General features: G+C 46.5%; 1 protein-coding gene across 1 annotated transcript in view; it reads left to right on the top strand.

Moving 5' to 3' along the window:
• ADCY2 (adenylate cyclase 2) overlaps window positions 1-25,777 on the top strand; it is a 434,401-nt gene that overhangs the window by 397,901 nt on the left and 10,723 nt on the right. The window contains exons 21-23 of the mRNA XM_030813903.1: window positions 9,683-9,829; window positions 12,024-12,131; window positions 24,624-24,738. Coding sequence (XP_030669763.1) covers window positions 9,683-9,829; window positions 12,024-12,131; window positions 24,624-24,738 — 370 coding nt within the window. The remainder of the gene's footprint in view (window positions 1-9,682; window positions 9,830-12,023; window positions 12,132-24,623; window positions 24,739-25,777) is intronic.

Genomic DNA, 25,777 nt, shown 5'->3' on the forward strand with positions numbered 1-25,777 from the left:
GGGGTCTTGAGATTCTTTTTTCAGAGGTGTAACCCCTGTTCTTAGGACATTTTCACTGGGCCGTGGGAGTGCATGCGTGAAAGAGGCGGGGGTCACCTGTAGATGGATGAACTCCTTAATGGATAAGCTCAACCCAGATGATACCAGAACACAAAGCAACCTGCAGTGAGAAGCCTTGGAACAGTATTTTTCTGTAGCAGAATTGAAGTTGGCATTAAGAATAAGGTGCCAGGTGGCAGATGAGGTGCTGGACATCACCACTGTCATCTCCCTGGAAATGTTCAGGGCGCAGTGGGCCTTCCAGGGCTATACAACAAGCCTCATGGCCCGCTGGCTTTCCTGTTCCTTCTCCTCGTGTTGACTACATTTGGTGGGTTCTTCAGCACCTGATTTTCCTATTGATCACAGGTAATAAAATCACAATATCTATTAAAGGGCCTCTGTTCTCATTAACGGGAGTCTCCAGCCCATTTTTAAATTCAGCAAGGTCCCCATGTTTCCTCTGCCCTGTAGCCAGGCTGGTGGTGGCCCAGGATACAGAGATGAATGGGATTAGAGGTGGCCTCATCCTCCCTGGGCACCTCCTGAGGATAGGATCCTGTTATCTCCAAGGACACTGGGGTGTAAATATGGTACTCCAGAAAGGCTGCCACCGTGAGGAAGTGGCTTCTGAATCTGGAAATAAAGTGCTAGAAACTAGCTAGGAGAAGGGGACCGGGGGGAGAGGAACAGGGAGAGAACATTTCAGGCTCCAAGGGGCTACTTTTCCACAGGTGCCAGGAAAGTGCCTAATTCAAGACCTGAGAAGAGCCCACTGGAGCAGGCAGGAAGAGAGCAAAGGGTGATGAGTAAGGGAGCTGAGGCTAGGTGTGGTGGCTCACGCCTGTAATCTTATATTTTGGGAGGCCAAGGCGGGTGGATCACCTGAGGTCAGGAGTTCAAGACTAGCCTGGCCAACATGGAGAAACCCACGTCTCTACTAAAAATACAAAAAAAAAAAAAAAAAAATTAGCTGGGCATGGTGGCGGGTGCCTGTATTCTCAGCTACTCAGGAAGCTGAGGCAGGAGAATTGCTTGAACCTGGAGGTGGAGGTTGCAGTGAGCCGAGCTCGCGCCATTGCACTCCAGCCTCAGTGACAAGAGCGAAACTCCATCTCTAAATAAATAAACATTTTAAAAAGAATTTGGGAGCTGATAGGAGGGTCCCTTCCTGGACATGTGCTCAGAGGAAAGCTCTGGAGCTCGAGAAGGTCTGTGAAGGTCTGTGGGGAGCACAGAAGGTACCCTGGCCCCAGGGTTCAGCCTCACAGCCCTGCAGAGCCCTGTCTCGTGGTCCTGACAGCCTCCCTGGGCCAGAACTCCAGGAGTAGCAGGTTCTCTCTGCTCTTTCCTGTGTGCTTGGCTTATTCTAAGCAAGCATCAGAATACAGTTACCCTCCTTGGAAATAATAAGGAAAGGCAAGATGGGGAAGGAGAATAAAACCTAGAGCTACACAGTGTGGCCTCAAATTTTACCCCCAGCATTATCTGTTCCTGTGAACATGAGCTGGTTACTTCCCTGTCTGAGCCTCGCCGTCCTTATCCATAAAAGAAGAAGCATGGTGCCTTGCCTTCCAGTTGCAGGAGGCAGGCTGAGGGACATCTGCATGGTGCATTCGCACTGCAGTCCTCCAGGTGAGGCGGGCATTTCACAGAGGCGTGCATGGGTCCCACATCCACACAGGTGGGATACGCATGAGAGGGAAGACAGCAGCAAAGTGCAGGTGTTGGCAGCTCACAGTGACTCCTCCACTTCCCCCGTGGCCCTGCTGTGTACCAGGGACCTTCATGCCACTGCACAACCCTCTGGTTCTCCTGAGGGTGACGTGACATTTTCCTCCAAGTTTCCTAAGGAGTGCTGCTGTTGGGTTAAAGACACACAGTGTCAGCTGGGCGCGGTGGCTCAGGCCTGTAATCTCAGCACTTTGGGAGGCCAAGGCGAGCGGTTCATGAGGTCAGAAGTTCAAGACCAGTCTGGCCAACATAGTGAAACCCTGTATCTACTAAAAATACAAAAACAAGTTAGCCAGGCATGGTGGTATGTGCCTGTAATCCCAGCTACCAAGGAGACTGAGGCAGGAGAAGCACGTGAACCCAGGAGGCAGAAATTGCAGTGAGCCGAGATCGTGCCTTTGCACTCCAGCCTGGGCAACAGTATGAGACTCCATCTCGACAACAACAACAAAAAAGACACACAGTGTCTCCTGTAGCATTCACCACCCTGTGAGCTCCATGGTGTAAGGCTGAGTAGTGGGGCAGGCAGCACGGCCTAACAGGAGCCCAGAGTGGGGACTCAGGACCTGGGGTGAGCCCTGGTTTTGGCACTGCCTCACTGCAAGGGCAGCTCGGGAACTTTCCAGGAACAAAGCAGGAATGGAAACATTTAGATGAAGCCAGCTCTGGGCTTTGTTTCTGTATTTGTCAAATAAAGAAGGTGAACCCCTTGGGGGTGTCATCACAGCCACTGTAGCCCTGTGTGTACATAGGGACCTGTCTTTAAGCATTGAAATAAATCCCCCTCCAGATGGTCAGTGCCTGTTCACCAAGCTTCCAGTTGCAGCACCTGAAGATGGTTCCTTCCTTCATTCGGGAAACATGGGGTCCTCAAATCTACACCTGACTGAGGGCAGCCTACAGCCCTGCAGGAAAATGAAAGAGCTTTGTTTCAGAGCTCTTCAGACTCGGACCAGCACAGATGGCTCCACATTCCATAACAGGCATGCCAAGGGTGTTTGGATTACGCTGAAGGCCAGTGATTCCTGCATGGCAGGCTTGCACTCTCACTGCTGACCTGACATGGTTCTCTGGAAGGGAGAAGAGTGGACACTGAACCTTAAATCAGAGAATCATCATTCCCACTATGATGCTGGGAAATGAAATGATCGCGTCATTCTGCTCAGCTGGCAGGCTGCAGGGTTCTCTGTATTTAAACACACAATGCAAATCTTCCTTTGGCTGTAATATTTCAAATTTTACTACCAATTTCTGTCTAATAGGGTAAGCAATGGGGGTGATGGCTACTCTAGCAGCCATTGTAAGACCTGCGGACTAAACTATTAAAAAGAGCCCCCAATCCCCACCACAATCAGAGTAGCCCCGTGCCATCTCCTCAAGGACCCTGTACTCCCCCAGGGGAGGTTTGCTAGCCAGTTGTGGGAACAGTGAGTGTGGGGGGACTCTGGAGGCTTCAGTGCCCACGGGAACAGCACTGCATGCAAAACAGAGCCCACACAAAGGGCCTGAGCAAGAAAGAGAGGCACCAACCCCCTGCCAAAACTTCTCAGAGTTCCCACAGTGAGTCTCAGAAAGAGAGAGTTTTGTTTGTGTTTTGTTTGTTTCTGAAAACACATAATGAGGGTGTTATAAGGAGAGCCACCTGCCTGCATAAAGCATAGCAAAGTCATGCCCCTCCCTTCTGCAGAATGTCCCCTATGGCCGTCGGACCCTGCTGCCCTAAAGTAGCCTCCTGACTGGACAGAAGAATCTATTTCCTTGACCTAATGATGTAATATTAACCTTGCAATCCCAGGCCAGGTGGGGCTAACATTGTGTGGCCTTGCAAAGCTGAATAATAACGGTGCCCATGCTGTTTAAGAGTGTAGCTATCATCAAGGTTTCTGTCCCCTCTACAGTGTCAGGACCAAATACTGACATCCTGCCTGAGTTTTTTCCCTCCCTAAGGTTTCCCCGAGCAGAAGGCCTATCCCTTACTGAACCTGCATGGCAGAGTGTGGCTGATGCTGGGACCAAAGAAGTCCCTGAAGACAAGAGCGGTGCTTCTGAAAGTGAAGGACCACCTGCAGCACCTGCCAAACAGGCTATTCCTGGTCCCCACACAAGCCTTCCTTGACTTCCTGGGCCCTGCGAGGTGATTGAGAGCAAAGCATGGCTGTGGGGCCTCAGAGTCCTCTCAGAGACCATTACCAATTTTTGAAGCAATAATTTAGATGAAGCTCTTAGAACTGTGCATGGCATATAGTAAATACTGTTAGCTATCTTTTAAGCAAATATCTCAGATTCATGCAAAATTTGAGAATCACTGCCCCTGGGAATTGATCAAAAGCTTTCAGAAAGGGCTCTTGCCCAACATTTTTGGAGCCCGAATAAAGTGGAAAACAAAACCCAATGTAATCACTTCGCTCCTGTTCCTGGCATTGGATAAAAAGCACTGTGGGCAGCGTCTGCCTTCCCAGCCCCCTCTCAGCAGGGTGGGCCAAACCCTGGTGCTGAGTGCTCAGTGCCTCTGAATGCAGAGGCCCCAGGGGAGGCTTCTGGGGCATGGGGTGGATGGGAGCAGGCCCTCAGCCCCTTTGTGTGGGTTACCCCGGCATCCACCACACTAATCCATTTCCGCTAAACTCTTGGTGATACTGCTCTGTGAGTCTTCTGGAAATAATACAGGAAAACAAGACTTTGGCAAAAGCAAATATAGCTATACTTCACCAATATTGCCGGTTTGGTTCCGGACCTCTGCAATAAAGTGAATATCACTATCAAGCAAGTCACAAATTTTTGCTTTCCCAGCACATGTGAAGATTATGTTTACACTATACTGTATGTTTTAAGTATTCAATAGCATTATGTGTAAAAAAAAATGTACATACCTTAACTTTAAAATACTTTGTTGCAAAAAATGCTGACATGGACACACAAAATGAGCACATGCTGTTGGGAAATGGTGCCATTAGACTTGGTCAAGGGAGGGCAGCAGCAAACATTCACTTTGTGAAAGACGCAATATCTGTGCACTGCAGTAAAGCAAGACACAATACAACAAGGTCTACCTATAAGCCAAAAAAAAAAAGAGGACTTGAAGTCATGTTTTATTTCCCTGCGTGGGATCAGCTTATACTTGCATCCTTTCTGACTTAACTAGTGAAATACTTCATGCATAAACAGGATGGGGGCTGCTTCCCTGCAGAATCACTGCCCTGAGGATGAACGGCCTCCTGGGACCAAAACCGATAGGTCAGGGCTGTGGGAGAGACCAGGGAGGCAGTTCCATTCCTCTCTGTGGCACAACCTGTGGTTCCTGATGACTTTTTGAGTCTGGGGCAGGGCGTCTTTGGATAGCCTCCACTCCATGGCTTCTGGAACAATCCTTAGAAAATGGCACAGCTTATACCAAGACCTGCATTAACACAGATCATGTCATTTTTGCTCTCCTACCCACTGCATCAATGCACAAAGGAAATTAATTTCCCTTCAGAAATAGGGAGTCAAGAATGATGTAATCGCTGTAACAATCAATTCTGAAAAGGTTTTATTTCAGTGAAGAAGTGCTCATAGGCCTATGCTCAGGCTCATGGGCACAGGGCTGGCTGCTTGTGTCTACACTGGCTTTGCAGTGCCTCTTCCTTCTCCTGGGCACTTGTGTTACTTAAAACTTCCTGAAGCTTCTCCATCAGCTGTTAACTGTCATGGCCAGATTCAGCCCACACAACCCTCAGGCTCATCAGGAGAGTTCTGTGCACCCCGATGGGAGCCCTGTCTGTTTTGGAAGCCTGTTCTCCCCACCTCTGTGTGTGGCAGGAACATTTCTGAAAAGCCCCTTCAATGGGCATCAAAGCCAGCTCTCATCACTTGGGGAGAAAACTGCATTTTGTCACCAAATCGACCCCGTGCCAAGTCCCCGGATGGTAGAGGATTGTGAGCCAGACAGCCTCATTCAGAGAGAGCCAATGCCTGATCAAAACAAGCCACATGAGCCACGGATGCCACCACAGAAATTTGGGAAATGCCCCTCGTGTGCAAACAGCACCTCCCTTTCTGCTGGTGAGAGCCCTCCCAGTGACGACCGGGCAGATCACTCAACAGTGCTAAGCTTTAAGCTCTATACCCATGCGTCCTCTGCAGGAGGGTCAGGCTAGCATGCCCTTGGGGTTTCAATAGACGCTTCTGTACTTTCTAGTCATTTGACTCCCCTGAGTAAATTAGGCATTAACTGACAGTTGGGGACACCAGGTGCTTAACAGTTCCCACATAGGTCAACTCGGGAAATGTGGAAGATCCAAAGCCTCTACGCAGCCCGAGTCAGTGAGACAAAGCACCAGTCTGGTCTGGAAGGTGGGAGACCTGAGCGCCGGTGGCAGCTTTGAATGTTTTCTAGAACACTCCAACCCCCATGCCCACCTGGATGAAAAGCCCCAGACGTCTCCACACCTGGGCCCACGGCACCAATTGCACTTTATTATGTTTTCTTGATTTTCTCTTCTCTCCAACTAGACTCTATGCTCCTTAAGGGCAGGGCTTGTGTTCTTTTCCCCTGTGTCCCTAACACCTGGTATGGAGCCTGGCACACAGCAGGCATTTTGATAGGGCACATGTGTGTGTAACAGGGTGTCAGAGGGAATTTCAGCCTGTGACACTAAGAGACACTTGCTCCCTTATTCCAAAGGAGGCATTAAACAGTGTGCAGAGCTTACAAACGCCTTCCTTGACCTGCAGGGAGCTTATGAACTGGTCAGAAGACTAGAGGTTGAAAGACAGTTTGGGCAGAATGTAGTGGGGATGAGCTCCCTCCTAGAGGGGAAGGTGGGGATCCCCCCTCACCTCCAGCCTTGTGAACAGGCCAGAACTGCTCAGCCTGGGAACACCCCATGACCTGAGTCTCTGAGTGGTCCTGGGAAGCATCTCCAACTGGGGGACACCGATAGCAGACAGGTTCTGATACTTGGAAATGCTGAATGCAGGTGCTGATGGGGCATCTGGGCACAAAGGGTGGGGAGCTGTGGTTTGGGACATGGCTGGACTGTCAGTTGTTTGGACAACAAAGGGTGCTCAGTGTTGCCCAAGGATCAAGCAAGAAAAAGAGAATTGGTGTAGGGTTGTTTTAGATCCAATGTTACAAAGCTGCCTGGGAGACAGAGGGGAGGCAGTGGGAGGTGAAGGCACCTCCTCAGAGAAACTCGAAGAAATAGCCCGAAAGCCCGGACCTGAGAGGATAGTGAGGAGCAGGAGCAATGTGCATGGCCTCCATCATGGAAGACTCAGGGTTTGGGGGATGTCCAGGAATGGGCGAAATGGTAGGGAGTCTTCCAAAAACCCATGAAAACATCCACAGGAGGAAAGCCAGGTTTGAGTATTCAGGGAGCAGGATGCAGCTAATAGGAAGCTGTCCTGCCTCGCAGCCTCTTCCTCCTTCCCCTGTTCTCCATTCTGGATGGTTTGGAAAACCCGGCTAGCAAGTTAGGAAGAGTGGAGGTAGAAGGAGTGGTGGAGAGAGAGTAGAGGCCAACTGATACCCCTTCTCCACCTGCAAAAGGCCCACACTGGGGAAGGGCACAAGCCACAGGTACAACGAGGGCAAGAGTTTTGACTATTTCTTTTTTTTTTTTTTTTTTTTTTTTTTTTTTTTTTTTTTTTTTTTTTTTTGAGACGGAGTCTCTCTCTGTCGCCCAGGCTGGTGTGCAGTGGCACGATCTCGGCTCACTGCAAGCTCTACCTCCCAGGTTCACGCCATTCTCCTGCCTCAGCCTCCCCAGTAGCTGGTACTACAGGCGCCGGCCACCGTGCCTGGCTAATTTTTTGTATTTTTAGTAGAGACAGGGTTTCACCGTGGTCTCGATCTCCTGACCTCATGATCCGCCTACCTCGACCTCCCAAGGTGCTGGGATTACAGGCGTGAGCCAATGCACCCTGCCGAGTTTTGACTATTTCTTGGACTGGGGCCTCTAATTATGGATGAGAGGAGCTTTCATTACACACAGTGACATGCAGGGCCACTGGGTAGTCCCGAGTGTTCGTTCAAGATAGGGAAGATCTAGCCACACTCCAAAAACTTTCAGTTTTTTGGGGTAGTGGCCACAGTTTTTTGGGGTAGTAGCCACAGAAATGCAGTTGCTTTGTGATTATTTTTTCATGCCTTGAGCTTGTTCAACAGAATGGTTACATGTGAATGAATGTTGAGGAGACGTCTAAATTCACTTTCAATTCTAAAGCTCAGTAATACTTTTGGGTAGCTATATGCTGACATGGGTCACCCATTCTAGACCTTGAATTCCAAATTATCTTCACAGGCTGCCCACCTGCCCTACTCCAGCCCCCAGGTCCTCTGGAAGTCTAAGCCCAGCTCAAGTCCTCTGCCAGTCAGCATGCAATCCTCTCTGGCCCCACGCCCAATGCAACCACATGAGGGAACCTCCCACGAGTTCAGTGCATGGTTCTCAGCCCCCCAAGTTTCACAGGCTCCAGAGAATTTGAGAAGCCTGGAAGTTTCCCTGGTTTCCCAATAGTTATAGTATTATGGAAGCCCTGAATCTGAGGCCCAGGTGAGCAGTGACCTGAGCTCACCCTGGGCCTTCCCTCAGAGCTTCCAAGTGACCACTCTGCCAAAGAAGGTGGGTGATCAGTTTGTAGTCCACAAACCGATTTTATTGAGCACAAAATAGAAAAGAAAACCTTGATTTCATTGTTCATGTACTTTGTACAGATTTTGAGGCAGTAGTAGGGATTATAGAGTGGCTGCTCCTGAGAACCAGAACAGGACACGAGTCCATCTTTTTCTCAAAACTGTTGTGGCCTTCAGTTGGGTTGCCCTGGCTCCGATGGGTTTGTGATGGGACCTCCCTGGGGAAAGAACAGTTCCTCTGAGGTGCCACCAAACCTTGGAGTTATAATACTATTTAAGTGCTTGCTGTCTGCAAAGGAGTTCATCTGGGTGCCCCAAAGAGCAGGGCTTACTGATAATGTTCATGTAGAATGGATTCCCTCGCCCTGCCAGACACACAGGAAGCACCAACCATTTTTCCCTCCCCTCAGAGGTCGGCCATCTTGTTTAACAGAACTCTCCTCACCTTTCCTGGAGAAGAAAGCATTTCCCATGCTGCACTGCGTCCACAGTGGCCCCAGCCAGTCTGCCTGTGTCAGGGCCATCTCAGGGGTCTGAGGAGCCCTTGCCAGTGGAAGGGCAGATCCTCCACACCTAGGACTAGCCCCTAAGATCACCTAACAACTCTTCCTTTCTGGAACCTTCATTGAATTCGAAGGTGTCACTGTGTTGGGAAAATTATAGAAACACCCTAAAATTGTGTTTGCGAGACATTGCGATTTAACTCATGTCTATGGATAAAGAACTATGAGCCTCTTTCTATTTAAAAACAAAAGAATATCCTGAATAAATATAGTCAGTGTCTAATATAAATAAGTAGACTGAGGAGCTCTATTGGTTCTTTCTGGTGTAATAAGAAGTAACTTGATGAATTCCATATGCTCTTTTCAGGAGACACTGAAGAGGAAAATTCATCAAGACTCCCATCCAGATACTATAGCCATAACGAGTTACTTCAGGACAATCTGAGAGTTTGGGAAATTATTTTGTTTCCCTTCAGTTGTTTAAAGGACACTTTTTACTAAGCCAGAACTCTGTGGTCTCTTGTCATTGTCTCAAGTCAATATGACAGAGAGGTTTAACTGGCAAGACACCTCTTCTTAACTGGTAGTGGCCTGAATCCAGCTCATTAGAAGCTTCCCCCTGCAAGCAGCGGCAGTGTGTGGATTGGGCCGCGGCTGGGGTGGGGCAAGTGGAGTAGGCATTTGGGCGATGTCTGTGTGAATCCTGGCATAAACAAGCCGCTTGCCTGTGGAGTGTTTCTGTTTAAAGGTCAGTCTCCTACTGATCAGCTCTTGCTTTTCTCCCAAGCAGGAGCTATACCACCAGTCCTATGACTGCGTCTGCGTCATGTTTGCCTCCATTCCGGATTTCAAAGAATTTTATACAGAATCCGACGTGAACAAGGAGGGCTTGGAATGCCTTCGGCTCCTGAATGAGATCATCGCTGACTTTGATGATGTACGTACTGAGAGTTGCCCTTGAAGGGCAGGAGTACACCCAGTCTCACACCTGTGCACTTGAAGTTACTTCAGCATAGTAGCCTATCCCAAAAACTTGTCCTTTGGCATAATTTCTGGCAGGTGGCATTAAAGCCTTTTGCTTTATTTAGGTCTCTGACTAATTTGAGGTAGACAAATACATTGTATTTTTGAAGCTAGTATGACTGCTAGGAACAGCTACCAAAATCTGTTAAATCAAATGTGTATCCAGTGTGCTAGTGGATTCTCTACAAAGGCTTGAATTCAAGGTAAAATACTTGCCCAGCCCTTTCTACATAAAAAGATAATGAATTATAATAGACTATTAGTATGTCTGTGCCTACTTCAATGCCTTTGTCAGATATCAACTTGCACTATGCATGGGTGACATTTTATTATTGAAAATACAATCTGTATGGGGGGATAATACAACATACTTTCGAAGGGACAGAGTGTCTGTTTTAGAATTTGAAATACGTGTTATTTTTCAACTTTCTACATAGAGAATAGTGTGTTCCATTTCCCAGTAAGAACAAACGCCCCTCTGGTTTAAGGATATTGCAGCCACACTATTTCTATCACTATCTTGCAAAATAGAGGAAAATTGACATCTGTCCAGGAGCATATGTTAATGATGATTCATGGAATTTTGAAATACAGTGATCAGATTACATACCATGGTGGTTTCAGGCAAACCTCCTAAATGTCTTGTGGGCCCTGTGCATTTTCTCTCACCACCATCATCACTGTGAGGTCAATGCTAGATATTCATGGTGATGTCATGACCGCCAGCGATTACCACTGTGATCCTGGGTGCATCGTGACAAACAGCAGCTGGGGGTCTCAGCTGCTCCTCAGTGAAATAAACATTCCCCAGTACTAACAGGTGAGTGACAGTGGATATGTGGATAGGTGATACTGGGATTTGCTCATCTGCCTTAAATTATTTGATACTTAATCCTGGAGGAATCTTCTCTGAAATCAGGAGTTCCAAGGATGGGACAAGAAAACACTCTTGGTCTCTGGTCAGCGCCATTTGAGCCCTGCCCTCCTGAGCAGGTACAGACCTTCCAGGGCATCCTTCACGTGCAAGCCCATTCCTCTTCCTTCCTACAGCTTCTGTTCTTATCCCTACCTTTCCTCCATCCCAGCTGAAAGCCTAAATCAGCAGATTAAGGAGGAGTCAAGTGGGACGCTGATAACTAATTCCAAGACAAGAAATAGTAGGGCTCGGGCCAGCTGTGGTGGCTCGTGCCTGTCATCCCAGCACTTTAGGAGGCCAAGGTGGGAGGATCGCTTGAGCCCAGGAGTTTGAGACCAGCCTGGGCTACATAGGGAGACCCTGTCTCAGCAAAAAAATTTTTTAAATTAGCTGCACATAGTAATGTATGCCTGTGATCTCAGCTACTTGGGAGTCTGAAGCAGGAGGTTCACTTGAGCTTGGGAGATGGAGGCTACACTGAGCTATGATCACACCACTGCACTCCAGCTAGGGTGACAGAGCAAGACTCTGTCTCAAATATATATATATATACATACATATACACATGTATATCATATGGCTCCTCTCCTGTCTTGCAAACAGCAGCCTTCTCACTTCTCTTAGGCCTCCCATGGAGGGGAGAGAGAGAGAGAGAGAGAGAGGGAGAGAGAGAGAGAGAGAGAGCTGGTTTCTCTTCCTAATGTATATATTAGGCTAGGGCTGATGACAACCATTCTAGATTTACTCCATCCACCTTAAGCACTCAGAGGGCAAAAGCCAGTCCTCAGCACTAATAATTGATCATAAATCATTCTGACCATGCAAGAAAGAGCTCACTCATCGAATCATAATTTTATATTTATGCCTTTCAAATGCATAGTCAGGAAATTTATTCAAGCCCATTGTCATTTGCATCATAATTCATCTTGGTTCCTTCACTAGCAAAGTTTGAACAGTAATTCGTGTTCCTTGGAAGTAAATCATTATGCTGTATTTTCCTCCAAGGACATGCGCTGTATGACATACATGAAGTTTTCATTCCTGGAAAAGCCCAGGGCCCAAGGGTGCATACTCAGTGGTTGAAACAAGTCACGGCGTTACTGTGAACCAGCATTTGAGAATGTCTCTATAAAGTGCTCAGCTTCAGGTCAGCATCCAACTGAGTAACTGGATGGTTGTCCTTGCTTCACAGCTTCTTTCCAAGCCAAAATTCAGTGGAGTTGAAAAGATTAAGACCATTGGCAGCACATACATGGCAGCAACAGGTCTGAGCGCTGTGCCCAGCCAGGAGCACTCCCAGGTAAGACGTGTTGGCCACTTAACGGCACAGGTGAGCCTCAGCCCCATCCACAAACCACCCCGGGACCAAAACAGCCATGAAATGCCCCAAGAACTGTATATTTTGTACAACCTAAAGCTCAGGGTCAAGGTCCTATGAGAGAAGATGAAAATTCCAGACTTCTTAGCGCCAGAGGATCTGTTCACAGAACTCCTTCTGCTGGCCAACAGGAGAAGAAAAATCAATCAGTAGCTGCTTGTTACCAGATAAATACACAATGAAGTAGAAGATGAAAGCTAGTTATTTGAAGGAGACCCAGTAAGGATGGATCCAGGTCTTTTGATTTAAAAGAATATAGTCAAGGCCGTGTGCGGTGGCTCGTGTCTGTAATCCCAGCACTTTGGGAGGCCGAGGTGGGTGGATCTCTTGAGCTCAGGAGTTCGAGACCAACCTGGGCAACATAGTGAAACCCCGTCTTTACCAAAAATACAAAAAAAAAACCAGCCAGGTAGCATGTACTTGTGGTCCCTGTTACTCAAGAGGCTGAGATGGGAGGATGGTTGAGCCTGGGAGGTGGAGGTTGCAGTGAACTGAGATCGCACCACTGCACTCCAGCCTGTGTGACAGAGTGACACCCCATCTAAAAAATGAATTAAAATAAAATAATGTGGTCAAAAAACAAGTTGGCCACATGGAAATTTCATTGAAAAGGTCATTTGGACAAAATTGAATATCTTCAATCAACTAAGGTTTTCGAGATTTTCTCGTGTGTGTGTGTGTGTGAGAGAGAGAGAGAAAGAGAGAGAGAGACAGCATGTACGTAGACATGCTTGTGTAACTTGTTGGAATATTAGTAGGGACCTGTAAAAAAGACCTCCTTTCCCCTCAGGACAGTGGCCTTTGCTGTGGAGCCTGCCCTCTGCTGGGCACACCACAGAGAAACCACACTTACCAGAACATGCTTTCTGTGGACAGGCAGGTTCCCAAAGAGAAGAAGGGCTGAGTACCATGTGTGAGACCCTCTCCCATAACCACCTCCCATGGGAAGAGTGAGAGTGGGGAGAGAGGCAGCAGGCACCATAACAGAGCTCCCTCTTCCAGGAATATCAGGAGAGGGTCCTAGTTTCCTGCTTAACATTCATGCATTCATGGGCAAAGAGTAGAACATGGATAGATGTCTGACTCAAGATAGAACCCTAGCATTCTTCCAGTTAATTGGAGTGATATGTATTCCATTGGTTCTCCTCTTCAGTTGGTTGCCTTCAGATTATTATTTTTTAGTGAGTATGCATTACTTCAGTAATAAAGAAAATAAAAGAAACAAGCCATAAAAGAAACCCCAGAAGAACCTTGCCTTTGGATTATGAGCAACACCCTCTCAAGCCATCATGGAGTCTGTGGCCAAAGGAAAACTGCTGTACCCTCTGCATGGTGTTGTAGATTTTTAATGGTTAGGGCTTTTTCCAGAACATTAAAGTGTTAAAAAATTGAAAAAAAATGTAAAATCAAGATATTAAAATATACAACATTCTTTTAACTTTAAATATTCTATTTATAACCCAAACCAGAACTAATTACAATTTTACTTTCCTGGCTTTCATGGAAACAAATATATGCTTCTCCAATGCCTTTAATGTTCTGGAAAACATTGACCCTTAAAAAAAATAACATTAAAACATGTATAGAGACAGGCATTTTTCTTATTGCCTCAGGCTCTAAGATGCTCAGCACAACACTGTCAGGACCTATCTGTCTTAGTCTGCTTGGCCTGCCAGGCAGAATACCACAGGCTGGGTGGCTTGAACTACAGAAATTTATTTCTCACAGTTCTGAAGGCTGGGAAATTCAAGACTGAGGTGCTGGCTGATTAGGTGTCTGCTGAGGGCTCCTCTTCTGTCTTGCAAACAGCAGCCTTCTCACTTCTCTTAGGCCTCCCATGGAGGGGAGAGAGAGACAGAGACAGAGAGAGAGCTGGTTTCTCTTCCACTTTAAAGAGGGCACCAGTTCTGTTGGATTGGAGCTCCACCCTTATCATCTTAGTTGACCATAATTACCTCCTAACAAAGCCCTGTCTTCAGTACAGTCACCTGGGAGGTCAGCACTTCAACATATAAATTTTAGGGAGGACACAGTCCTGTCCACAGCAGTATCTTTATTTAAAATTTCATTATTTTAGTTCATCTTGAATTTTTCTGCATTGATTTTGATTTTTAAAAATATTGCACTAGGATATTATTTCTCATGATTGCTGAGCCTTTTTCTCCTGAAGTTTCACTCCTGAGGTGAGTGCCTCACTTACCTCATCCTCATCCAGCTGTGACTTGGAGGCTTCTCCAGCTCATCTAGTGAGGGCCGTCAGGAGCACTTCACCCAATCACATCCACTCCAGCCCTTTGCTCTTGGACAGCCAACTAACAATACTTTGGCAGGGCCTCGGAGTGGGAGATCTTCCGAGGCACCACCACGTGAAGACCTGTTCCACAATCAGTGTCACTCTACAGCTCATCACTCTACAGCCCAGGGTGCATGTCTGCCTGTTCTTCCTGACCCTAACTCTGCCTCCATCAGACCCAGTCTCCTGGATGTTCAAGAAAAGTCTCCAGGTCTTTTCTCTTCCTTTCTGCAGCCACACTTTATAGACTGAGAGTCCGTAGCCACTGCATTTATCTTTCACCTTCTACTTTCTCTCTACACCTCCACAATCCTGCCTCACCAATGCCATCAGGAATTCTACTCTTGATGACCAAAAAAACACTTCCAGATTCCAAAATTCCAGTCCAATCACATTCTCTGAGCATTCGTCCTGGGTGATGCCCTGTCTGTGGATGGCCATTGCCTTTGCCCAGTAATCCTCCCTTGGCTTTCCAGCCCTTCCATTGTCTGGCCCCAGCCTGTGCTCCGTCTCTGTGGGACATTGTAATATTCTTTCCCCAACCCCTCTTCTCCATCAGGGACCTCTCCTAAGACTTTATCCATCCCCTCTGCACATTCGATCTCCACCAAAACCTCTATCCTATCCACTATCTTGACCATTGGGCCACACTTGGATCACTTCCAGCTTCCTATAGACACCCTGCTTTCTAACACTACTGCCATTTTCTTCTTCTCCTCCCCACTGTGGAAACAGGGCCTCAACCCTCTGCCCCAGCCCACTGCCCTGACCCATCCCCCTACCACTCCCTACAGTCTCTACACCAGCCCTCAAACACGCATGTGCTTTTGTGCAGACCAACCTGGGTCCTATCCACATCCCCTCCAGGTATGGTGTACCCATGACCTGTAGCAGCACCACCTGTGGTGCTTGTTACAGTGGTTTCCAGGGACAGCCTCAAGCCTGCTGTGTCTCTGGGGATCCCCATTTCCAATGTGAGCCGGGGATCCCCATTTCCACTAGTTTACCCAGGTGATTCTGATGGTCACAGAAGATGCCCTGCCTGGTCAAGGAGCCTTTCAGAATCTCACTCATCAGAATGCCAAGGCTCCAACTTTCACAGAAGGCTTTCCCATGCCCCGACCTGGGGAGCTTTGCCTTACCTAGCTGTCTGAGTCCAGATCTTATTTCCTTTCTTCACTGTTTGCTACCTGTCATTTTCAACTTTCCTGGAAGTGTGTGTATGTTTCTTAGCCACCATCCAGACTATAACAGGTGCTGTGTGTTATGCAGTGGCCTTCAAAGTTCCCAGCAGGGCCTTTAAGTGATCACCTGTGTTTGTTCAAGGAGTGATTGCACCTGTGCCCACTCCACCTCCCAGGCAGTGTTTAGCTTCCTTCACTCTGTTTTACAAACCTGCCACTTCCAATGCAAACCCTCTAAATTCTTTCCCTGACCTTGTTGAACCTTTACTGAATGGCTCCTGAGCCCTTACGACAAGCCTAGGAGGTAAGTAGTAAAACTCTTTGCCCATTTTAAAGATGCAGAAACTGAGGCACGGAGCAGTCAAGTAACTTTCTCCGTGTTCTAGGGAAAACAAGCAGCCATAGAGTAGGGGTCAGACCTGGGTGTATCTGTCTGTCCAGAGCTCCGCACTGCAGCCTCTGGTGCTGCCTCCTGTTGTCCTTGGCTCACCTGCCCCTCCACCAGCCCCCACCCTTTCCTGAGCATCCCTGCACCCCTACATTTGTATCTATCCTATTCACTCATCGCTGCTCCCAGCCCTTTAGCAAATCCCTTGCCAGGAGCCCCATTCCTCCACCCTCAGCTGCCCCAGCAATGAAACTTGTCTTCTTAGTTATCGTTGAATGGCTTGCTGACTTCAAACCCAGCCACTGTTGTTAACACGTGACTGTTTTCAGGGTAGAGTCGAAAGAGCATGACTATCAAATGAAACTGCTTATTACTTACTATTATAACTAAGTGTTCTGCACTTCTGTTACCTTATGCATGAAATGGTGATCACGCCCGTTGCATGAGGCTGTTGAGAAGACTATATTTAATATGCAAAATACTTAATCGACTCCATGGGCATAGTAAGTAATGAAAATGCTGACAGTAATAATAATATATTGTGGTTTGTACCGTGTTTTGCATATTGGTATCATTGCTGCCTCAAATAGAACAGAGATAAGGGTTTTGGGACATTGAAATATGATATGTAGTCATATCCATGGAGGGAAATTCTCTCAGTACTGAATGTGCTATTTGTGATTAGAGCATTTAATTAGATTCTTTATAAGGGCATCCTAGAAATATTTTGAAGTGCAATGAATGTATTCTGAAAGGAAAGTTCATTACAATTGATTTGGGGAAAATAACATACCTGATAAATATTCATGCTAATATTAGTTACTTTTATAAGAAATGAATGTCACTTTTACCTTTTGTAACCTGCCCAAAATGGGCTTAAGCCTTTGCTTCTCTAGTTATAGACAAAATACTTTCTATTTATTGTTTAGCCAAATCTTTAGTGTGGCAACAAAAGATATTCAGTTTACAAAATACATAGGGTAACCCAAGGAATAATGGCTTTTTCTTAAATCCAAAAAGAGGCAAATTATCTGGGTAATAGCCTTTTGAAATTTAGCATTTATTTTTAATTACCTTGGCATTTTCTCTTTGCAGTAACAACATACTTACCCATGGAGAAACAAGTGCATAGAAGTATGTCAGCACCTAGTGAGGCAGGGCTTTTGTGCCTGGCTCTGTTTTGCCTCATTTGTACTTTTTAAATGAAATGATCCATTCCAATTTTAAGCTTAAGTCAACAATGTGGCTAAATGGTTGCATTACATGTAAGAACGGATTGTTGGTTTTAAAAGAAACAGGCATTTGTCAAGAAAGGAAATATTAAACTGGAAATGGGCTTTCATTCATTCCCTGAGCACACTCCCTGAGGTGTAGATACCCCGGCTTGGATTTAGTGAGTTTGCCCATCTCAAGGGCCCTTCGTTTTGCCCTTAAGACGTCACTCTCTTCTGAGCCTCATACCTGCAGCCCCTGCTTGTTTCTTTCCACGGACTTTAGAGAAAACTGGTGGCTGTGGTATGTTCTCCTTGATTTGTAGACTTTTGCTTTTTTTTTTTTTTTAAGGGATATTTTGCTGGAAAATGATCCAGGTACTCCTGAAAATTCATGGGTTATCTACCTGATTGGTGGGTTATCTACCTGATTGATGGGTTATCTACCTGATTGGTGGGTTATCTTCCTGATTGATGGGTTATCTACCTGATTGGTGGGTTATCTGCCTGATAGGTGAGTTATCTACCTGATGGGTGGGTTATCTGCCTGATGGGTGGATTATCTGCCTAGTTGATGGGTTTTCTGCTTGACTGGTGGGTTATCTGCCTGATGGGTGGGTTATCTACCTGATGGGTGGGTTATCTACCTGATTGGTGGGTTATCTTCCTGATTGATGGGTTATCTACCTGACTGGTGGGTTATCTTCCTGATTGATGGGTTATCTACCTGGTTGGTGGGTTATCTGCTTGAATGGTGGGTTATCTACCTGATGGGTGGGTTATCTATCTGATTGGTGGGTTATCTTCCTGATTGATGGGTTATCTACCTGGTTGGTGGGTTATCTGCTTGAATGGTGGGTTATCTACCTGATGGGTGGGTTATCTACCTAGTTGATGGGTTTTGTGCTTGATTGGTGGGTTATCTACCTGTTTGGTGGGTTATGTTCCTGATTGATGGGTTATCTACCTGGTTGGTGGGTTATCTGCTTGAATGTTGGGTTATCTACCGGATGGTGGGTTATTTACCTGGTTGGTGGGTTATCTGCGTGATTGCTGGGTTACGTACCCGATTGGTGAGTTACCTACCTGGTAGGTGGGCTATCTGATTGATTAGTGGGTTATCTACCTGATGAGTGGGGTTATCTACCTGAGTTATCTACCTGGTAGGTGGGTTATCTGTTTGACTGGTGGGTTATCTACCTGATCTTCATCCTGATGACAGCAGCCAGCTGGAGCATAGAAGCAGCTGTTCATTAGACTGGGAGTGTTCTCTCACTACCATAGTCCCCACCACTCCCTATTGCCTCATTCCTTCTGCTGCACTCCAGAGCCTCACCTGTTCCACATCTGAGGGGCTTTTCAGATGTGGAAATCTGCCCTTAACAAGTATGTAAATAGTTTTGATCTTTTTCAAACTAATTTTTCTAGGAACTGAAGTCAAAAGCAAAGTTTAGGGAAGAAAACTTTCTTTCAGACCCATGCTTTGATTGTAGTATTGCTGTAATATGCAGTACCTCTAGCCGTTACTCACAGTTTCTAACAGGTTGACACCCATTTCCCCCAACAACCTAGAAGGAAAGAACTTGCACTCCCGGAACAGACAGGGAGTGGGGAGCAGGGGAGCAAGAGGAAAGCGGGGGGTTGTTCTCCAGCAAGGTGTCAGCACTGGTGCTGTTTCCATTCTTAAAAACATCTGGGACGGGCGCAATGGCTCACGCCTGTAATCCCAGCACTTTGGGAGGCCGAGGTGGGTGGATCACGAGGTCAGGAGATCGAGACCATCCTAGGTAACAAGGTGAAACCCCATCTCTACTAAAAATACAAAAATTAGCCGGGCGTGTTGGTGGGCGCTTGTAGTCCCAGCTACTTGGGAGGCTGAGGCAGGAGAATGGCGTGAACCCGGGAGGCAGAGCTTGCAGTGAGCCGAGATTGCACCACTGCACTCCAGCCTGGGCAACAGAGCAAGACTCCATCTCAAAAAAAAAAAAAAATCTGTGTTATTGCTTTATTTTCAATTATTTTATTTTTTAAAACATTATTTTATCCAAATATTATTTAAAATAAATATATAATTTTATTTACTTATTACATCTAAACAAATCCAACAGCAGGCCTGGGTTTGTGGGCCGAGGGTCATCACTAGTTCATAAGCGCGACCTCCTGCTCCACTGGCTCTTGCTGAATTTGCTCCATTATTCTGCTCCCTCCGTCCCCCAGATCAGACCCCAGGCTCCATCTGAGCCACCTCTGAGATTCCTACCCTCACCCTCCTAGCCTATTGGCAAAACTGAGCTGACAAAGCAATGAACAGGAAATATTTGCTGTCCGCATCCATTGACGCCCGAGGACCGCTCTGAGTTAGGACCACCTGGCTCACCTGTTAGGACCTATATGTGGCTGCTGTGTCATCCAACAGACATTTTCTCTACTGACCGAGCCAAGTTCCAGGTACATGCTGGTGACTGCTCTCAGAGTTTTATAGTCTGGGAGTGAACCAGGAGTACAAACAGCAATTCCTGTGTGAGGTGGGCACAGAGAATCTGGGAAGATTAGAGGGATCCTGCCAAATGGGCCAGAGAGGAAGCTAGGAGTCATTCAGAGACCGTCCCTGCCAGTGTCATAGTAGTTAAGGGGTCCATTAAAACTAATAGCCCCAGTTCCCTTCACTGGTAAGAATTAAGAATAGCTTAGGTCTCTGTGGAAATGAAAAGCAAAAAATCCTAAGTCTGTGTATTTTTGTGCAAACACCAAAGCTGTCATGATGTGTCAGAAGAAGAGAGAAATTTCCTTCTGCTCTCATGCTGTTAACAGGAAACTCAAAACTGAAAGAAAATGAACTGTCCCTCTTCTCTATGCATACAGAGAATCTCAAAGACACTTTAAAGGTCAGGCACCTTGGTCATTGTTAAAGCTGTAAGTAAGAGGGAAAAGTACCACACTTAGCCATAAAACAACACTAGGATCTCCCTCCTAGATGGCTGTCATGTCAAGCAGAGTGACATGCATCTCTACACTATCATGAAGGAGACTAAGACCCAAGACCCAGGGATGCAGGCTGAAGGCATTGCTTGTATTCAATCTTAACTGAAACCCAATGAGGTAGGGAGTTGGCTGGGTGCAGTGGCTCATGCCTGTAATCCCAGCACTTTGAGAAGCCAAGGCAGGCAGATCACCTGAGCTCAGGAGTGCGAGACCAACCTGGCCAACATGGTGAAACCCTGTCTGTACTAAAAATACAAAAAATTAGCCAGGCGTGGTGGGCACACAACTCTAGTCCCAGCTACTCGGGAGGCTGAGGCAGGAGAGTGGCTTGAGCCTGGGAGGTGGAGGTTGCAGTGAGCCAAGATGGTGCCAGTGCACTCCAGCCTGGGCTACAGAGCAAGACTCCAGCTCAAAAAAAAAAAAAAAGGTAGGGCGTTATTGTCCCATTTAACAGGTGAGGAAAACTGAGGCCCAGTGAAGTTAAATGACTCTACCAAGGCCACACAGCTAATGATTGCAGAAACTGGAGCTGAACCTATTTTTGCCTGACGCAGGCAATATTCCATTGGCAACCCTCTCCCAGGTAAGATGATTATCACAGGATGCAGTTTTTATGCTCAGCTGGGAGAAGTCTGATGAGATCTCCTAGAGGCCTGTCAGGAGAACAGAATACTCCTTAGATAACAATCCCCATTTCTCTTCCAAATCAGATACAGGGGAACTTGAACACCAGAAGTTTTTCAGCATAGAACACAGGGCCAGACACATAACAAATGCTCAGTGAATATTTATGGAAGGAAGAGGGAGAAGAGAGTACAGAAGAGGAAGGTTATGTTTATTTTAGCCTAAAAAATTACCTCGGTTATTACCAAACAGACACTTGGGTTATAAAATCATCTTGGTAAACATGCATCTACTTTAAGCAATGTTCCTTGCTGGTGAAACTTCCAAAACAACCAGTTTATAAAATGTGTTTCAGGGAACTGAGTGAGTAGTCTCTCTGTGTAGCTGCAAGCCCGTTAAATATCTGGGGATATATAACATAAATTATTCAGATCATAGGAGAAATAACTGCTTCATACTTCCATCAGCTATTTATTGAGACCACACTTATGAAGACTTGTTGAAATGAATTGAGTTCTTCTAGAGACTGAACATAATTTTTTCTAGGGTTTGCTAAGCCCAAATGAGTTACTGATGTTGAATTAAATTTCATTCCCAGAACTAAATCTCTTCTTTTATTACTGACGTCACTTAAAACCTCCAGTTTAAACCAACTGTGTGAAAACAGATTGGGCAATAATTTCTCAAGGAACGGAGCTTGTTTGCTGCACCTTGGTTTGGTAAAAAGCAAAATTATTTCTCTCATGGCAAATATGTCCTCCTTACTTGGACAGTTGTAATTTTTACTACACAAGATTTTGCTTGTTGATTTAACAGCTTGTGTCTCCCATTAAGGGGCAAGATGTTTTCCAACTGACTGCACAAGCCTCCAAATCAGGTTTTCCCCATAAGTTGTGAGACAAAAAAAATACTAGTGAGCTCTGATAGAAAACAGTAACTGTTCTTAAGAAATGACATTCTGAAATTCCACCGAAGTTAGCTGACAGTCAACTTTGTGGCTCCAATTTTGTAGTTATATGGTTTTTCTCTCATGACTCTAAGTTGAGAATTTACTGCAATAGTTCTATTGCCTTTGACTTTTTCTGGAATGATATAATTCACCTGAGGATAGGAAGATGTCTTTCCCTCTTGAACAGAGATTTAATTCTTCTTCTCCATTCATATTTATACTGTTTAGTGCGGTGATTCTCAACTGGGAGCAATTTTAATCCTCCCCCCACCCCCCGGAGCATTGTCAATGGAGACATTTCTGGTTGTCACAATGAGAGGTGAAGGATGCCCCTGACGTCCAGTAGGCAGAGGCCAGGCATGGTGTTAAACACACTGTGATGTGCAGGACAGCCCGCAGAACAGAGAATAACCCAGTTCAGCCCAGTTCAAGTGTCCATGGTGCCAAGGTTGAGAAACTCTGCATTACTGCAATCCCCGTGCACACTCCTTATTAAACACTGTGTAGAGCAGATGAATAACCCCTTCTTCATTTTCCTCTCCCCTTTAGCTGCCACCTTGGTAGTAGCTTTTCTCTACCTTGCTGTCACCTTGAATAGGTGCTTATGTCTACAGTCTCCATCTATCTTCTCACCCGTCCCTTCTAAGTCACTGAGAGTTGGGCTTTCTCTTCACTTTCCGTAGAGGATGCTTCCCCAAGGTCAGCAGGTGGCTCCTCTTTCTCCCCAGACCTTTCTCATCTCTGATTTAGCTCCCTTTGGGATCCAACGCTCATCTCAGAAGTCACTGCCTAAGGCCCGCAACAGCCCCATGTTCCGTTTCTCCTGGTCTTCTCTCAGCTGTTTTCCAGTGTGCCTTGCTTGTTCCCCTACCCCGACCCATGTCCTAGCCGAGGGCATATTGCCAGCTCAACCCTCTACCATCCTATTCTCCTTTCTTCCCTTCGAGCCCTCACCTGCTGTAGTATGCACATTTATGATCCTTCCTGGGTGCGTTCTCTTCAAATGCAAGGCGGTCAGCTTTGACCTTCCGCCAAAGCTTAATGAGTCCCTGTCTGCATTCCTCCCAGCCATTTCCTCCTGGTGATCCCACTGCCAACCTAAGTATAGTCATTCAATAAGGATTTATTGAGTTCTTCTTCTTTGTCAGGGACTTTATTCTGCTGTGGAGACACAGATTAATAGAGCAAGGTCTCTACCCTGGTGGAGCTCACAAACCAGTGAGGGATGCCGACTTGAAAAGACACACGGCACTGGCTTCCGTGCTGACACGGACGTCCATTCGGCCAAGCAGCCATGCCCGGCAGGCCTGGGACCGCATGTCAGTGAAACCCCGAAGGCCCAGCAGCTCACCAGGCAGGCTGGAACAGAAACCGTGCTCCACCCCACTTTGGTGCACAGAATCACTAAGTATTGGGGGAGCAGGAACCTTCAGGACATTTAAAGGAATTAAATGAATTCTATGCATATACTAATAATATAACAAAAAATAGAAACTTTTAAAAAGGTGAAATTCCAAATATAAATATAGTAAGTGCTACAAATTCATGTTAAACATAAACAGGTAACAGGAATGATAAACAGAAATTAATAGGAAATCTGCATAGAGATGTTCACTTCTTCCCACTGGGAAATCTTCAGGACTTCTCTCCTTCAGCTCTGTAATTCCCTCGTCCTCACGGGATGACACAGCCCTCAGGGACGAGTAAATGAGGAAATTGTTACCCTCCGTATTAGTTTGCTAGGGGTGCCATAACAAAGTACTGCAAACGGGGGACTTAAGCCACAGAAGTTAATTGCCTCGCTGTTCTGGAGACTGGAAACCAAAGATCAAGTCATCAGCAAGGTTGGTCTCTCCTGAGGCCTCTCCTCTCCCCCTGCTGGGGCTCTTTCCTTCTTCTCCTTGTGTCTTCACACGGCCTTCTCTTTGTGGGTGACTGGGTCCTAACTGCCTCTTCTTAAAAGGACACCAGTCATATTGGATTAGGGCCCACCCTTATAAGCTCATTTTATCTTAATCACCTCTTTAAAGACCCTATCTCCAAATATGGTCATATCCTGAGAGAGTGGGGTTAGGACTTTAACATATGAACTTGGAGGGACACAATTCAGCCTAAAAACCTTCATTTCAAGGCCTAAGAGGGCAAAAGGAGGAGGATGTTCCCAGAACTAGAGAGAGCTGCAGTGCAGAGACAGTAGCTGCCACCCTGGGCAGTAGCCCTTGTCCTCCGTGAAGAAGACCGACCCCTGTGGAAAGCCTGCGGTGAGCAGGGAAGAGGAGGAATGAGGCCCCAAGCCTCCTCCCTGGTCTCTTTTTCCATGGCACCTCCCACTGGGCAATCTCCACTGGCAGCCCAAGGACAAGGAGCGGGCACCCCCTAGTGGTCAGGCCACCAGAGCCAGAGCCCAGCAGAGAAAGGCAAAGGCTGGCTGTGGAGGGGAAAAGAGGGAAGGAGGCGCCAGCCCCTCCTCAAAGCCAGCTTCCCTTGGTGATTTCTGGACTCATGCAATATAGGTTCCCTGTGGTCAGCCTTAGCCCGCATAATGCGTTTGGCCTGAGGGGGCCTGAGACACGGAAGTCAGTGTCTTCTAGCACCTAACGTCTCCCCTTGGCCACACGGGGCTTCCTTGAGATGGGATTTGATTCTTATAGAATGTCTGCAGTGCCTTGTAGCATTAGAATTTGCCAGCATTCCTTTCGGCCTAAAGCTCAGGTTGAGGACAAAGGGGAACAGTTTCCAGCTGTGATGCTCTAATTTCCATCCGCCTGTGTGTGTGTTCTCAGGAGCCTGAGCGGCAGTACATGCACATTGGCACCATGGTGGAGTTTGCCTTTGCCCTGGTAGCGAAGCTGGATGCCATCAACAAGCACTCCTTCAACGACTTCAAATTGCGAGTGGGTACGTTCTGCAAAGAGGTCTCGGTTTCAGTTGTGGCAAAGATGTGGAATAAGGAGTAAGTCATAGGAGATGTTGATGATCCTTTCAGTGTTGGAGTAGGACAGTTACAAATGCATCCCATTGCAAGACTGGATGACAGAAGGAAGGACGCTTTTGAACAAATTAGAGAAACCCCGCTTTGGTTGGACCTAGGCTACCCGCACTCAGTCAAGGTCCCGTCTACAAACAGGGCACGCACAGCCTTGAGCCGTCCTGCGTTGCTGATTCACTGTGAGACGTCCACTAAGAGCTGCTGCATTATTTTATGGGCTGTTGCCCATGAAACTGGGACTGGGACCTGCCACTAACTATAAGATACATCCATATTTCAGAGATATAAAAATATTTTCTTTAAAAAAATGCATCTTAGAATTGTGGTAATACAGTTCCATCTTCCTGGGGCCACAAGCTGTAATAACACCAAATGTGTTGTAGGTTCTGAAACAGTGACAGCTTTTCAGATTGTGTTCAAATCCTAGAGAAAAAAAAAATCCAGCTTTCTTTATAATATTGTTAAAAAATAACCTTTAGGCCTGGTGCAGTGGCTCATGCCTGTAATCCCAGCACTTTTGGAGGCTGAGGTGGGAAGATCACTTGATTCCAGGAGTTTGAGACCAGCCTGGGCAACATGATGAGACCCCATCTCTACAAAAAATGAATTAGCTGAGCTTGGCGGTGCACGCCTGTAGTCCCAGCTACTTCGGAGGCTGAGGCGGGAGGATTGATTGAACCCAAGAGGTTGAGGCTGCAGCAAGCCATAATAGTGCCACTGCAATCCAGCCTGGGTGACAGAAAGAGACCTTGTCACCGGAAAAAAAAAAAAAAAAAAAAGTAACGTTTACTTGGTTGAAACAAAGGCTTCCTGATTTCTAAATTTTTAACAGACTTTAAGTTGATTTTTTTTAGCATGTTTCATTTCTTGGCTTTTGCAAATTGTTATTTTTTTAAATGTGTGTTTTAAGCCACCAAGTCAACACACAGCTGGGTTTCTTTGTGTGCA

Source organism: Nomascus leucogenys, chromosome 6, assembly GCF_006542625.1.
Source record: "Nomascus leucogenys isolate Asia chromosome 6, Asia_NLE_v1, whole genome shotgun sequence".
Classification (NCBI taxonomy): Eukaryota; Metazoa; Chordata; class Mammalia; order Primates; family Hylobatidae; genus Nomascus; species Nomascus leucogenys.